Raw genomic sequence first — 16,550 nt, forward strand, 5'->3', positions numbered from 1 at the left:
AGTGCCCAAGGCCAGGTTGGACCCTGGGGCTGGAGCAGCCTGGGACAGTGGGAGGTGTCCCTGCCATGGCAGGGGTGGGGTGAGATGATCTTTGGGGTCCTTCCAACCCAAACCTCTCTGGGATTCCATGATTCCATGAGTTATCCAGGTGCAAGCCTGGCTGATGTCATTTATCAGCCCAAGAACCTGAACACTTCAAGTTATCGGGTGTCAAACTCTCCTCACCAAAATAATAATCCAGGCTTTGGGGGGAAGGATAATGAGCAGGGGCCCAAAGTAGAGGGAAGTTGTGGATTCCACATCCCTGGAAGCATCCAAGGCCAGGTTGGACACTGGGGCTTGGAGCAGCCTGGGACAGTGGGAAGTGTCCCATGGCAGGGGTGGGAATGGGATCATCTTTAAGGTCCTTTCCAACCCAAACCATTCTGAGATTCTATGGAATACGTTGAGTACAGTGAGAAGTTTTGCAGACAACAAGCAGCATGCTGGAAAGCAGAAAAAAATCCAAAATCTTTTCCAAATCTTGACTGGAGACAGATTTTCAAAAGTTCTTGGCTATGACTTAAGGAAACCATTAATTGTGTAAATACAGCTCGATATGCTGGGCTTCCGAAAAGAAAAAAAAACAACACCCAAAGCAACTTATCTGGCCAGTTTTTGTACTTAGGGGATCCAGGCTATTTTGAATATTTGGAATTAATTCTGGATGGTGATTGTGTGAAGGAAAAGAAAACCTAAGGAGCAAGTAAATGAGAGGGGAAAATCTGAACTTCACTAGCCTCTGCTGTTAAAACAAAAATATGCAGCAGCTCTGCATTCCTCTGAAATATGTTAGTAATAATCATCCTGTGTTTGAAGGGAATGCAATCCCAAAAACTCCTTGGAGGGACATTCATTAGTAGCATGTGGATGAGGTTCAGAGAATGGATTGTCAGGAAAAAAATGACACATTTAATAATTTCCCATCTTCCAACAGAGTAACTAATCATATCTTCAAACATCTGGATCTGGGAAGGAGCTCATTCAGTAGCACATTAATTTGAAAAGCAAATTGAGGGAATGGCTGAACTCTGGATTTGGCTCCGTTTGCTGCAACCCATACGAGGCAAAGATGACATCCAAAAACCAATGTCAGGGAATTTTTTTTCCAGATTGCTCCTGTAGGCTGGAAGCAGCCAGAGTCAAATCCTTCTTTTAGGCTTCCTTCTTCTCTTAGTGTGTGCTACTGGTGAGGATCTGGAGTACCAAGGAGGTTGTAACTGTGTTTGGCGAGTCCAAGCTGAAATCGCGAGTGCTGAATTCCGCCAGGGGCAGGGTGTGCTACACCTGGGAAAGCAAAATCTGAGCTTGAACAGCAAGGTCAGATTTACCAAAACATTACTGAACACTCTGGGCTGCTGAGAACTGGAAAAAAGGATGACCAGGGCACATGGAAAATCCTGTCAGGGACGCCCTCCCTGTAGCGGTGACATCTGCATGTGGATGTGGCTGTTGACCGGTTCAGAATGAACTCAGTTGTTTCCACCAGACTGTTTGAAATACCTTCATCAACCAGCATGGAGATGATGCCACCACAGCCACAATCACCTCTGGAAAAACAGTTTTCCACTTTAGAGTAGCAGGATGGATAATTCTGTGGCTGCCAGTTTGATCCATGTACGACTGGAGTTTTAAATGAAGAGACAAATCATGTTCACTGAATTACCCACCACATCCTTCCACAAGGAAAAAAAAATCCCTCAGCCAAATAGGATACTAAGAGCAGTTCTGTAGATTAAAGATAAATTACTGTAAACTTTAAAAACAGAAGAAAAATGGGAGCCATGCATAGGAATTTATGAAAGCAGATAAATCCCAAGAAGCAGAAAATAATGAGTAATGCTTGGGCAGCAGTGGGAACAGTGCAGGGTCATGGTTGGAATACCAGGTAATGGGAATTATTAAACCAGATGTAAAGTGCACAAAGTCCCTCTGGGGAGCACTGTGAGAGCTCCCCCAGCATCCATCAGCAAATGTCTCAGGAACATGAGCAGTGAAAGGTTGGCAGGTTTGTTGTACCATTCTATAAAGCAATCTGATGATGAAGTGTCACCTGATGCAGAAATCCAAAGAGAAACATCTTACACCTAATAAGGGTATTAAGGGGAAAAAAAAAAAAAGCAACCCTAAACTAGGATAACCATTTGCTTTTTTTAAGAGGAAAAAAATCCCAAACTGAAGCCCTGAAGCAGCTGAACTCAGAGTGAGGCAGCACAAGGAATAAAACAAAGGAAACAGTGAGGGGAACAAGTTAGGAGGGACAGAACAAGAACACCAAGCTAGGAGGGAAATGTAGATGTGAATATTTGCCTAAGGTGTGCTGGCAGCAAAGAGAGTTTCCTGCTTGAAGCATTTGATTGGCTTCCAGCTCCAGGAAAACACTTGTGGTGTTTGAAGCTGTGTTATTCCCAGAACCCCTTTCATACTCACAGTGTTTGCCCTGAAATGTGGCCACACAAATAAGGAGGCCCTGCCCGAGGATCCTGCACTCCAAAACACAGGACAGAGTTCCAGTGCAGACAAAATATCTTTGTGCTCTCAGAGGAATCCCTTTGTTTGTACCATTTTAAGGGGGGTTTGGGGCATCCCACACGTTGCAGCATCCCTGCTCTTCCCACAGGAACTTGAACAGGGTTCAGGTCTCTGTACCCAGCCCAGCTGGTGTCCTCACCAAGCCCTTCTCTTGCTCCCTGGAAGTCACCCTGTGTTTTTGTAGGGTTATTTCACAGAAAAGCTCAGTTCCACCATCTCTGGTGCTGGGTCTGCCCCTGCTTTGCCAGCACTCAAACCTCCTGGCAGAGCAGCACCAGATTTTCAGAGGTCTGAAAAGAAAACAGGAGTTTGCTGGGCACTGTGCCTTGCCCAGGGGCCGTGCCCTTGACATGCCAGGACAGCTAAACCAGGATCTGCTGCCAGTGTGGAGCCAAGAAATCCATTTCTTGCAGTGGCATCCTCCAGTGCAGCCTGGGAACTCCCAGCCACACGCCCGGGAGCCTGGTGGAGCCTTTTGAAATAGTCCTGTCTGACAGCCCAGAGCCTTTCCCAGCCTCCCTGTGAAACCAGGAGCGAGCCAGAGCCCTGGAACACCCAGTCACAGAGGGCACATCCAGAGGAGAAAGCCACAGGATCCTCCCCCTTGGGCTGCAGCAGAGGCCACCAAGAAGTCTGAGCCTGCACAGATTGTCTGGGTGGTGGATTTGCCTCACTCCCATTCCTGAGGTTTCCTTTTCAGCATCAAACAGGGCAGCTGAGCACAGAGCCAGATGGAAGCTGAGCTCACTCCCTGTCTCACTTGCTGTCCCTCAGCCAAGGTCAGACTTTCCCCAGATTACTAAAAAATCAGGAGACACAAAATCCTCCCCCGTCCCCAGAGAAATACTGGTTAATCCATATAATTAGGAAGGAAAGCTGAACGCTGTAGCCCTCAGTGGTTTTCACATCTTTTCAAACACTGTCTTAACTGCAGAGCTAAAAGAGGGATTTAAAAAAAAATCAGTGAGAGAGGAGGAAAGCCAAAACAAGTCCCAAAGCACACGGAAGAACTTTGCTATAGTTAGTGATCCATGACAGCATTAATTTCTCTTTAGGAAGACTGAGTGTAGCAAAGCATTTCGAACTCAAGGAAAATGTGCTCATTAAACCAGCACAAAGAGCTAGTTCTGAAAGCCCAGACCACATTCCAAACATTACCTGTTACATGGCCTGTGCTGAAATGTAAGGATCATTTCCTGGAACGGGACCATTTGGATTTCAGAATGAATCATCAAATCATAAAAGCACAGAATGGTTTGGGTTGGAAGGGATCTTGAAGATCATCTCATTCCAATGCCCTGCCATGGCAGGGACACCTTCCACTGTCCCACTTTGCTCCAAACCTTGTCCAACCCAATCTTGGACACTTCCAGGGATGGGGCAGCACAACTACAGAGCAGCACCCACAATTATAGAACACTCAGAAATAGTAAAACTGTGGCATAGAGACAATTATTAATATTTTTAGAATAGAATCTTTGAGTAGCCACTCCATGACTTTCAACTTGCAGTGATGAATTGCACTTAAAAATACAAATGTCTTTATATTTTCTAGGTGTGTTTACATACTTAGAAACACACTCCTCATGATTTTTTTTAAATCATGCACACCCTCCTCCCATAAGGAATTCCATGTAGAAATGTAGGAGTGGAAGGAACATCAACAAGAGTGAGGCAAAACGCTGATAGCTAAGAGAGATTTGAAACCCCAGATAGCAATGGCTTGGTGACCATCATGGAGGGTGGGGTTTTGAATGTTCTGCAGGATCATGGAATGATGGGATATCCTGAGTGGGAATAAACCCCCAGGGATCCCCCAGTGCCAGCCCTGCCCTGCCCAGAGCCCAGCAAGCCCAGCCTGGGCATCCCTGGCAGCGCTGGCCAAAGGCTCCTGGAGCTGTGGCAGCCTCGGGGCCGTGCCCATTCCCTGGGCAGCCTGGGCAGTGCCAGCACCCTCTGGCCAAGAACCTTGCCCTAAAATCCAACCTAAATCCCTCCAGGCCCAGCTCCAGCTGCTCCCTGGGTGCTGTCCCTGTGCCAGGGAGTAGAGGTCAGAGCTGCAGACAGTTTTAGGTGTTCATTTTGTTGCCTTCTGAACACACAGGTACCTCATCCTAAAATGGAAGAATTGATACTTCCAGAAAGAGCTGTCAATTTTGTAAGAGCCTGATTTTCTTTGGGAGATAAACTGGAATTGAAGGAAAGTTTAAATATGTTGGGATGTGCGATGGGTAAGAGAGGAGGTAGCCCAGAGAGGTGGCCCATGTGCTCCAGACCTTGGGAAACCTCACTGAGTCTTCCAGAACCACAAGGAAATGGATGAAAATGAAGGAGAGAGATTTTTTTATATGGGCAAAATTCCCAGAATTCCCAGAATCCCTGGTTTGGGAGAGACCTTCAAGGCCATCGAGTCCAGCCCAGCCCCAACCCCTCAACTGAACCCTGGCACCCAGTGCCACATCCAGGCTTTGTTAAACACACCCAGGCATGGGGACTCCACCACCTCCCCGGGCAGCCATTCCAGAACTTTCTCACCCTTGCTGGAAAAACCTTTTCCCTGCTCTCCAACCTGGATTTCCCTTGGTGCAGCTCGAGGCTGTGTGCTCTGGTTCTGTCAGTGACAGAAAAAAGTGACAGGACAAGGGGAATGGTTTTAAAATGACAGAGAGAAGGTTTAGATTCCTTTTCTTAATTATATTTATATAAAGGAATTTCTGCCATTGGCCACTTTTTTTGAACACAATTTGTGCAGCGAGCTCAGCCCATGATTCCCTGATTTACAATTAATAACTGGATAGGAGAGAAAGAGGATGGAGTTTCCAGAGGAATGATCCAAGGCCACACAAGAGAAGAACCAGCTTCAAAGGCTGGGCATTATCTTCTAGTGAATCCTGAGATAAAGGCCTGGCACTGAACCAGAAATATTTGTGGTTGGATTTAATATTTAGAGATGCTGCACAACTCCTGTTACAGCACAGCCTCCTGCCAAAATATCCTTGTTCACAGAGGATCCAGAATAGCTCAGGGAGGATTACATGGCTGGTGAATTTATCAGATATCTGATTCCCCTCTCTGTCCTTGTCTTTAAATAAATTGTCTTTGTTTGGATGCTTCACAATCAAAAAGTTTTTTAATTTTACCCTTTAAAATCAACCTTCATGATAACAGAGGAAAAAAAACCCCACAGAATAAAATACATGATAATCTGTCAAGCTATGAGAGAAGTGCTTCCAACTAATCTGGAAAAAAATCTCAAAATCACAGAATCCTTAGGGCTGGAAGAGACCTTCAGGGTCATGCAGTCCTCACCCCAAACCCTGTCCCCAAGGCCACATCCAGACTCCTCCTGAGCACCCCCAAACCTCCCTGGGCAGCTCAGCCCAAGGCCTGACCACTCTGCCAGGGAAATTTTCTTTTCCAATCTCCAACCTCAACATCCCCTGGTGCAATTTGGGACCATTTTCTCTCTTTCTTTCAGAAGAATTGTGTCCATTTTAAAATATTTTTGCTGCCTTGAACTTTTCTTTTACTGTTAGAAATTTTAAAGCAGTGTTTGTGAAGAATGCGACCATAGGTGACCCAGAGAAGAAGGAAGACAAAACTTAGGACTCTTCAAATTTTCTAGAAATAATAATGTGGTGTTATGAATCTATAGAAAGGGGCAAGATAGGTAATTTTGTAGGTGGTTATTTAAAGTTAGTTGGGAGGAAGAGGAAGGAAGGTGTTAGGACATAGATTGGACATAGGAAGAGGAAGGAGAGTGTTAGAACATAGGTTGGGCAAACTTAGGACTCTTCAAATTTTATATAAATAATAATAAATCTATAGGAAGGGGCATGATAGGTAATTTTGTAGGCAGTTATTTAAAGTTAATTGGGAGGAAGGAGAGTGTTAGAACATAGGTTGGACAAACTTAGGACTCTTCAAATTTCATATAAATAATAATGAATCTATAGGAAGGGGCATGATAGGTAATTTTGTAGGCAGTTATTTAAAGTTAATTGGGAGGAAAAGGAAGGAGAGTGTTAGAACATAGGTTGGACAAACTTAGGACTCTTCAAATTTTATATAAATAATAATGAATCTATAGAAAGGGGCAGGATAGGTAATTTTGTAGGGGATTATTTAAAGTTAATTGGGAGGAAGAGGAAGGAGAGTGTTAGAACATAGGCTGGACTCAGAAATCTGAAAGGTTTTTTCCAACATCATTAATTCTGTGATTCCGCGAGGGAGAAAAGCACTTGCCTTGCAAATAAACCTCTCCAGGAAGAGGTCATGACTCCAAAAAAATGTGAATTTAAAAAAAATATTTCTTTTTCTTGTGTTCCCAGTGCTGGTGAAAGGCCAAGTGACCACCAAGTACTACCGGCTGCTGTCCAAGCAGGGAGGCTGGGTGTGGGTGCAGAGCTACGCCACCATCGTGCACAACAGCCGTTCGTCACGGCCTCACTGCATAGTGAGTGTCAATTATGTCCTTACGTAAGTCCAAATACTTTGTACCATTACCTGTTCTCACTAATTGACTCATTAAGGATTAAATCTGCCAGGGTTTCTTGGCTTGTGCCATCCGGTGTTCTGTGCTTGCATGTTGCGGCTTTCTCTGTGCGGTCTCATCTCTTTAGCTGAGAGAAAATGTTTTTGTGTTAATTATTATTATTATCTAGATCTTCATCTTGTCCAGGGAAGGGCAATGGAGGTGGTGAAGGGGCTGGGAAATATCTCATGAAAGAGCTGGGGGGGCTCAGCCTGGAGAAAAGGAGGCTCAGGGGGGACCTCACTGCTCTGCACAACTCCTGACAGGAGGGGCAGTTGTCACAGACATCTTTCATGAAAAATCCTTTCTTAGGATTTTTCCTTGTGAGAAGCTGCAGTTTCAGCAACCAGAAGTAACCAATGGTTATCTGCTGCTGTGGAATGCAACAGGTAGACCTGGGATTGGTCTCCTGTGGGTGTTTGGATTTCTTGACCACTCATGGCAGAGCTGGCTCTTGCTCTGTCTGAGACACAGATCTTTGTTATTCATTCTTGTCTATTCTTAGCTTAGCTAGCTTCTGAAGAAAACTTTCCCTTTCTATTTCTTTTTAGTATAGTCTTAATGTAACAAATATCATAAAATAATAAATCAAGCCTTCTGATCATGGAGTCAACATTCTCATCTCTTCTTCATCCTGAAAACCCTTGTGACCACGGTCACAGGCAGTGAGGGGGGGTCAGGCTCTGCTGCCGTGTCCCAAGGGAAAGGAGGAGAGGAAATGGCCTTAATTTTGTCAGGACAGGTTCAGATTGGAGATTAGAAGGGTTTTTTCCTTTGAAAGAGTGGTCAGGCCTTGGGCTGAGCTGCCCAGGGAAGTTTGGAGTCACTCTCTCTGGAATTATTCAGGAGTAGTCTGGATGAGGCCCTTGGGGTGATGCTGGTGGTGCCGGGTAATGGTGGGACTGAATGAGCTTGAAGATCTCTTCCAAAGTTGAGTATTCTGTGATTTTTTGATCAAAACCAACCTTGCAGCTTGTGTGGTTTAGTTACAATCACACACTGCTGGCAGGGGAGGAACATTGCTCCTTTTCCTTTCCTCAGGGCAGAGACCAATTCCTGGCTGAGCAGGAGACAGATTAGTTGATCTCTGCCTTTCCATGGTTCCAAACCACAGGGAGCCAGGGATGGCTGAGGGAAGATGATACAGCTCAGGCTCAGAGAGAGGGTACACTTCATCCAAAGGTGTTTATGTGGTTCCCAGTGGAATTTTTTAATAGACTTGCATGGGAATGAGGTCATCCCATAAGATCCTCTGCCTCCTGACTTCCCCAGACTCAGTGAAAATCTTGGAAGAGTGAAAACTCAGGCCTTGTGAATGCTAACATGTATTTTTACAGGAGTTAGTTTGGATTTTCCTGTGTTTTTAATTTACTGGGCTGTTCTTTTGCAGAGATATTGAGTACAAGGAACTTCAGTTGTCACTGGACCAGGTTACCATTTCCAAGTCACAGTTTTCATGCAGAAACTCAGTACCTACCTCGCAGGAAACAAGGAAAATAGTAAAACCCAAAAGTAATAAAATGAAGGCAAAACTCAGAACAACACCTTACCCACCACAGGTAAATTTTTCAGCAATATTTAATTACCAGTTGTTCTCACTGAGTTCTTGGGACAGTGTAGAGATAATCCAGGACTGAATTTACTATAAAACAGACTATAGGATTGTCAACCCAGGAAATCCCTCATAAATCAGGATAAAATTAGATCCTTTTTCCTTGGGGTGGAAAGTACAGGTAGCACAAAGCAGCTCTGGCAAGTGATGTAAAACCTTTGGCATATGGAGTGTGTGAGGCACTTCAACTACCACGTCCTTTCTTGGCAAAAAGAAGAAAATCCTGTACTTGGAATTGTGCTGTGAAAATCTGTGCTGGTGTAGGATGTGTGTCATTTACTGTGGGTGTGTGGAGTTCTTGATATAGCAGGAATTTCTTCCTGGAAAAGGTGCTCAGGCCTTGGGAAGAGCTGCCCAGGGAGGTTTGGAATCCCCATTCTGGGAGGTGTCCCCTGGAGGTGGCACTCAGAGCTCTGGGCTGGGGACAAGGAGGGCATCGGGCACAGCTGGGACTCCATGAACTGGGAGGGCTTTTCCAAACTTAATCCTGTGATTCTGTAAAACTGAACTGCCAAAATTATCAGATCAAAGCAGATTTTTTGTTCCCATGTGAAGGCGAAGTCGCAAAGAGGGGAACTTCAGACACAGCGCTCAGTCCGTGCCTTGAGCCAGCGAGGCCCAGCTCTGGTGCCTGTCTGACATGTCCTGTACTTTCCTACAAAAGTTCCTCCTTTAACTCTCTTCCCTGCTCTTTTCCCCCTCTTTCCCTCAGCAATACAGCTCGTTCCAAGCAGACAAACTGGAATGCAGCCAGGTGGGGAGCTGGCGCTCCAGCCCCGCCGCCAGTGCCGCCGCCCTTCAGGAACAGAACTTCCATTCAGAGAGCAGCGAGCTCCTGTACGCCCCTCCCTACAGCCTGCCCTTCTCCTACCACTATGGACACTTCCCTGTGGATTCCCACGTCTTCAGTGGCAAGAAGCAAATGCTGCCTGCAAAGTTCGGGCAGGCCCAAGGGGCGCCCTGCGAGGTGGCGCGGTTCTTCCTGGGCGCGCTGCAGACCAACGGCGAGTGCCAGTGGCACTACACCAACTCCCTGGTTCCCAGCAGCCAGTCACCCTCCAAAAGCCTTCCTGAGCAGCCAGTGAACATCATCAGGCACAACCTTGCACAGAGTTATGAAGGTGGGTGTCGCTCTGAGCCAGGAGAAAAAGCTGGGCCGTGCGGTGGATGGGGAGGATTTGTGTTCGCGGTTTGAAAAACGGTTTTGGTGCCTTGGATCCCCTCCCTCAGTTTGGGAAGGACATTGGGATGCTGGAACACATGCAGAGGGGCCAAGGAGGCTGGAGAGGGGCTGGGAACACAAACCCTGTGAGGAAGCCCTGAGGGAGCTGGGGGTGCTCAGCCTGGAGCAAAGGAGACTCAGGGCTGCCCTCCTCACTCTGCACAGCTCCTGAAAGGGGCCTGGGCTCAGCTGGCCCTGGGCTCTTTCTCCAGCAGCACTGACACAACCAGAGCACACAGCCTCCAGCTGCACCAAGGGAAATCCAGGCTGGAGAGCAGGGAAAAGGTTTTTCCAGCAAGGGTGAGAAAGTTCTGGAATGGCTGCCCAGGGAGGTGGTGGAGTCCCCATGCCTGGGTGTGTTTAACAAAGCCTGGATGTGGCACTGGGTGCCAGGGTTCAGTTGAGGGGTTGGGGCTGGGCTGGACTCGATGGCCTTGAAGGTCTCTTCCAACCCAGGGATTCTGGGATTCTGTGAGTGGCTCCCTAGAACAGAGGCTAGACAAGATTAAGAGAATAAGAGCAGGTATTTATTAAAGGCTCCACAGACACACCTGGGGCACTCAGAAGCCTCCAGAGGCCTCACCCAAGCTGGACAATGGTCACCAGTGTTTCACACAATTATCAGTTTGGTCCATTTACATATCAGGGGTTAATTCTCCAATTACAGCTTCAGGTAATGAAGTCATTTAACCCCCAGTTTGCTCCTCCCAATTCACTTTTGTTTGTATTTTCAGGGCCTGAGGCTGTAGGGTGTCCTTGGATCTCAGGCCTAGGGGGATTGTTCTGTCTGACCAAAATGTGGAGACAGGAACTGACACTTTATAAGGAGTTTAGAGTCATGCACTAAGGCAGTGCAGGATTGGAAAAATAGAAAAGCTGAAATCCTGAGGCTTCAGTTTAGGAAAGACAGAAAATCAGAGGCAGTGAAGTGTAACAATCATTATATTTATGGTATTCCCAATGTTCCTTCTTCCCGTTTCCATCAGCACTGGACTGGGAATATTATCAAAGCTTCAGGTGACAACATGCTCTCACAAAAATCACTTTTAGAGCAGCACAGGATATCTTTTCCTTCAGTACTGGCACAGTTTAGCCTCTTGTTTTGTACTCTCAGAGTTATTTAAGTGGAATTTCTCAGGTAAGTCACAACTGAAGCCAGATTGAAACTTGACCTCCACAGTAATTTTTGGTAATTTTAACACAGAAATTAAAATAAACACCATCTATTCCCATAAAAATTGAAGCTTTTCCTTTCTCAGCACAAAGCCACTCTGAATGTGGCTTTGTGCTGAGAAAGGAAATTATTAAAATAAAAATATATATATAAAAATTAAATAAAAAAAAAATTTAAAAAATTTTAAAAAAATTAAAATAAAAAATTAAAAAAAAATAAATTATTACCTTACAGAGTAATAATTCTGTTTTACTTTTTATAATAATTGTGAATTTGAAAATGCCTCCCATCACCTGCATTATTTCACTGTGCAGTTGGTCAGGGATAGAAATTTTTTGAGGAAAGGCATTGACTTCTCTGTAAGAAATAACCTTGAAAAATTATAACACAACCAAATGTAAAGATGCTCAAAATACCCTCTAATCACAGAATCAGGGAATAATTAGGGTTGGAAGGGAATTCTGAGGATCATCTGTCCAGCTTGTTTATTCCCACTGTGTTCCACCAGAACAGGGTTTCTTGCAGTGGTTTTGGCAGAGATTTCTCTCTCATTTCAAACACTCCTGATCTCACAGCTGCCCCAGCTCCAAAATGAAACTGAGTCAAGTTGTGAGGGCAAGGAACAATGTTAATCAGCTAAAGAAACAAAAATATTTGGACAAACCAGACTCTGGCAATTCAGGCTATTTTGGGATGGTGTCGAGTAATAATAACTCAATTAATAGCATTAATTACTCCCCTGACCCAGCTTCCCCTTCAAGCCAAACACGACTCTGAATTTAATTGTTTTCATGAATGAGCCTTGGAAGTTCTGCTGAGATTTCAGGTTGCTGCTGATTTTAGCAAGAGCAGCCTTGGTTGGCCTGGATTTCCCCCCTGTTCCCTGCTTTACTTTCAGTAACTGTGAGAATGATACAAAAACCTGTCACAAAAATATGCAAAAAAAAAATTTAAATAAATAAAACCTCACCACATCTGAGTTTATTCAATCTTATTAAATATAGGAGTTCTTTTGTGATTTAAGGTGTATCTGAAAGTGTCAGAGAACACCAACAAGGGCAGAATTCAGCTCAGCTGCTGCAGAACTCCCAGGGAATCCTTAACTTAAACTCCTTTAAGCAGAATTCCAGTTTATCACATTCCAATCCAGAGCAAATCCTTGGATCCCATCCACATCTCTCTGCATTCATAATTTTCATTAATTAAAAATCACCGATGAGGACTGAGGTACTGCTGTGCAGTCAGATGGAAACCCTCATTTCTTGGAATGGAGGAAGCAGTAGTGGAAATTTAAAATCAAAAATAAATTTTAAATCAAAATATTTTAAATAATTTTTAAAAAATTAAAATAAATTTTAAATAAAAAAATTAGGTAGTCGTAAGGGTACCATTTTAGGTAGGATCTTGGAAACCAAAATCAAGACATTATTCACTTATGGGTGTAGATCTCCAAGACCCGAAGGGAATATTAAAATACAAATATATTAAAATACAAAGACATTCAAGCTGAGCTTGCTGCATCAGACAGGAGATGGAATCAGACACCAAATGTGCTTCCCACAGAAGAACAAATAATTCCTGCCTGGGGTTTTGTCCTTCACAGGACGGTTTGACCTCACCCATGATGGAGCTCCCCTCCCTGCCAGAGCATTTTATTTCACTTTTCTGTGGTTAGGCTGAGAATGAGCAAGAGGGAAGCTCTGCTCACAGCCCAGAGCAGGTTAAATCCTTTCCTCAGTCTGTGCTCCTCTAATTTGCTCTTTCCTTTGGTTGCTCCTGTGGACTGTGGGGGAAAAGGAGGAGTTTTGGACCAAAAATAGGAAATGGTTTTGTCCTTTCTGAAGATGCTGTGGGGAAAAAAGTAAAAAGGAAAAAAAAAAAAAAAAGAAAAACAAACCAAAATAAACAAATCCCCCACCACCACCACCACCAAAAACCCCACGCTCAAAAAACCAAAAAAAACTCCAAAACCACCCAAAACCACACACAAACACAAAACAAAAAAAAAACCACAAGAAAACCCCAAAAAACCAAAAAAGGACCAAAAGACCCCAAACAAACAAAAGCCAACCCCCCCCCCAAACCTGCAAAACCTCCCCAAAAACCGACATATTTTGGGGATAAAGATAAAGACTTAAGTAAATCCTGCCTATCCCCAGTAAACCTGCAGGAATAGGGTAAAAAACACACACAAACACAAAACAAAACAACCACAAGAAAACCCCAAAAAACCAAAAAAGGACCAAAATGACCCCAAACAAGCAAACAAAAGCCAAAAACCCCCCAAAAACCTGCAAAACCTCCCCAAAAACTGACATATTTTGAGGATAAAGATAAAGACTTAAGTAAATCCTGCCTATCCCCAGTAAACCTGCAGGAATAGGGTAAAACCCTCCAAATCCCAATAGAAAAGGGATTTTTTACTGCAAGGAACTGCTGCTGTTTTTCAATCTCATCCCACATCACCATTTCCCCACCAGGAGGAAAATGGAGCTGCAATTCCAGCAGTTCTTATTTCTGGTGCTGCTTCCACTGAAGGTTTTGCTGCTGGAGTTGGGAAATTTGGATTCTTTTTTAGTTGGGAGACTTGGGTTCTTTTTTGAGCATTTTGATGCATTTTAATGGATATTTATTATGGATGTCTATTGGGGATTTGATGAAAGTTGGCTTGCTGCAATTAATTCTCTGCAAAAGCGCTTTGAGTTGTATTTAAAAATATATATATAATTTTTTTTTTTTAATGGAAATATATACATGTTCCCTTTGTGTTGAAGGAAAAAATATGGTCAAACTCAGGCCTGGGCAAAAGGGGAAAAGAAAACAGAGGTTCCCCTATAGACAGGATTTCCACCCAATTTTTCCAGCCTTGTTTCAAAGGTGCTGTTGCACTTTTGCTGAATTCTGAACCTTTGGAAGTCCCTTTTTTTTTTTTGGTTTTTTGGTTTTTTTGGGGTTTTTTTTGCATCTGATCTGCCTTAGGTTGTCAAGTGCTGCTTTTTTCCAGTGGCTCACTGGAGAACTGACAGCCAGGGAGCTTCAAAGCAGGGAGGATCTGCTTAGCATCATCATCTTCGATCCAAAGGCAAAGCCAACTCTGACATCTGGCAGCCGGCTTGGAGGCGAGGGCCATTCCACATCACATCCAGGGCAGCAGCTGCCAAAAACCCCGTGGGCCAAAGACATTTTTCTCCATGGAAAATAGCTCCTTTTGGAGAGATCAGAGATTGGGGGATGATGGTGCCAAGCCATCAAAGCTCTGGAGAAGCACGTAGCAGATACGTCTGCCTGCAAATCAGATGTTTCTGCTTCAGGATCTGGTTTTGAAGCTTCTTCCACTCTTTCCCAGCTGGCCCAGTCATCATAAAAAAAAAAAATCATTTCAGTGAAGGCAACTGTGTTTTTAGTCAGAAGTTTCCTTTTTACCCTTGAAATTGCTGCTGTGGGCACCACGGGACCTGCTGGTCACTCAGTGGTGCTGTTGGGCCTTCTGAGCTACGTGTGTGAAGCTCTGGGCCACCAGTCATGCCAAAACTCAGGAAATGAGGAAAAAGACGGAGAAAATCTCTGGAAAAAAACCTCCCCAGGTTTAACCAGTGCCTACTGGAAGAAAGAAATGACATTTTGCAAAGGGATTGCCCATGAGACAAAGAGACATTTTGTCTCACCTTTGGTTTTTTTTGAGGGAGAATAATGGAGAACGATCAGCCCATGCCTTGGGTGATTTGAAATTAGGGTTCAGACCAGGACAGGAACAGACTGAGATAATCTAAAAAAATATCTTTTCATGGGCAGGGGGTGTATCAAGACCTGTTCTATCTCTGCCTTGTTTCATAAAAAGGAGGGAGAAGGACTTTTTATAGGGGCAGAGAGCGACAGGACAAGGGAAAATGGTTTTGAACTGCCCCAGGGCAGGGTCAGACCAGAGACTGGGAAGAAATGTTTTGCTCAGAGGGTGGTGAGACCCTGGCACGGGTGAAGCTGGGGCTGCCCCTGGATCCTTGGCAGTGCCCAAGGCCAGGTTGGACACTGGGACAGTGGGAGGTGTCCCTGCCATGGCAGGGCTGGCACTGGGTGGGCTTTGAGGTCCTTCCCAACCCAAACCATTCTGGGATTTACAGCCTGGTGGTTCATCCTCAGCCCGGCAGGATTGGAGATTACACAATTAAAGGTGACAAGGCAGGGGCCAGCTGGTGGCTGCGGTGCCTCAGCTTCTTCCAGGTTCTCTTGGGCTCTAGAAATGGAGAAGGAAAATATTTTGTTCAGAGATTAAAGGAGAGCCATAAATTGAAAATACTCCAACCTGCAGGAGGACACAATCCATCCCTCTTGTGGACACCTAAACCCAGAACACCTGATCAATAAACCATATTATTTATATGCCAGTAGCTCTCAGCATCTATATTTATTTCACAATAAAAACACCAAATGTGGAGTTAAAATCTGAGCACTGCACATGGCTGAACCCTGGCTGGATTTGTGATCTGAAAGGGCCATTTTTCACCAGCTGGTGAGAACTCAGCTTCCTTCAGCTTCTCCTTCTTGTGACAAAATGTATACATAGAAAAGGGAAAGAATAACTTGAAAGGTTATTGTTTCTAGGAGGGTGAAGAAGAAATTGGAACCAGATTCCTGTTTAAATTCTGGTGTTAATTACGTAGTGCAACTCCCTCTGAAATTAATGGAGCTCTGCATATATATAAAAAAAAAAAGGTACAATTGAGCTATTTCTGCTTCCTCTGTTATCCATGAAGGCTTTGCCAGTCTATTACAGCACAGGGAATATTTAATTATTAATGGCCATGGTTACATCAGCAACCAATAGAGGGGAACTCCAAAAGTTTTAAGATGTTGAATAAAAGTGTTAGAAAAACAGAAAATCTGTTTAAAAAAAGGCACTTCAGTGTCCAGGGCTTCCAGTGAACCTCACACAAAACAAAAGTTTGGATCTAACATGAGAAATTTGCTCAGTGGGTCATTTTTCCTTTAACATAAAACTTTCAAATGTGCCTTGGAGGAGCTGTTTAACTCACAAACTGTTCATAGGAGAGTGCAAAAAAAAAAATTATTACTCATATGGTACAGGAGAAAACCAGGGGCCTTTTCTCTCACTGCTTGTAGATAGGGGTGTACAGAAAGGAAAAGCTTCATAAGGCGAGCAGAAAATGGTAAAAATAACTCCAGTTGTTTCAAGAGTTCAGTTGCCATGCAGAAACTGAGGAGAAAAAAGACTGCTCAATATATTTTAGAGGAAAAGCTGGGATAGTCATCCTAGGCTCACACTGTTGAAAAATGAAGTATCTGGCTTCTAATTCTCTAAAAATAACCTTTTTTCCCTCCCCCATTCAAAGTTGTAACCTGCATTTTTATCATTGTCTGCCTTTTCTTTTAAGATATTCCCATGTAATAAAGACCCAGCCTTGCTGAAGAGGTATTTGTG

The 16,550-nt window shown here is 44.2% G+C and overlaps 1 protein-coding gene across 2 annotated transcripts in view; it reads left to right on the top strand.

Annotated features, from left to right (window-relative positions):
- SIM2 (SIM bHLH transcription factor 2) overlaps positions 1 to 16,550 on the top strand; it is a 63,601-nt gene that overhangs the window by 45,678 nt on the left and 1,373 nt on the right. Inside the window, exons 8-11 of one of the 2 annotated variants that reach the window (XM_071430130.1) lie at positions 6,903 to 7,050; positions 8,496 to 8,664; positions 9,430 to 9,838; positions 13,956 to 13,981. In XM_071430130.1, coding sequence (XP_071286231.1) covers positions 6,903 to 7,050; positions 8,496 to 8,664; positions 9,430 to 9,838; positions 13,956 to 13,981 — 752 coding nt within the window. The remainder of the gene's footprint in view (positions 1 to 6,902; positions 7,051 to 8,495; positions 8,665 to 9,429; positions 9,839 to 13,955; positions 13,982 to 16,550) is intronic. The other variant, XM_071430128.1, reaches the window with a different exon arrangement.

The sequence above is a fragment of the Agelaius tricolor genome, unplaced genomic scaffold (assembly GCF_023055355.1).
Source record: "Agelaius tricolor isolate 1412-34295 unplaced genomic scaffold, bAgeTri1.0.p SCAF_7, whole genome shotgun sequence".
NCBI classification, from domain to species: Eukaryota; Metazoa; Chordata; class Aves; order Passeriformes; family Icteridae; genus Agelaius; species Agelaius tricolor.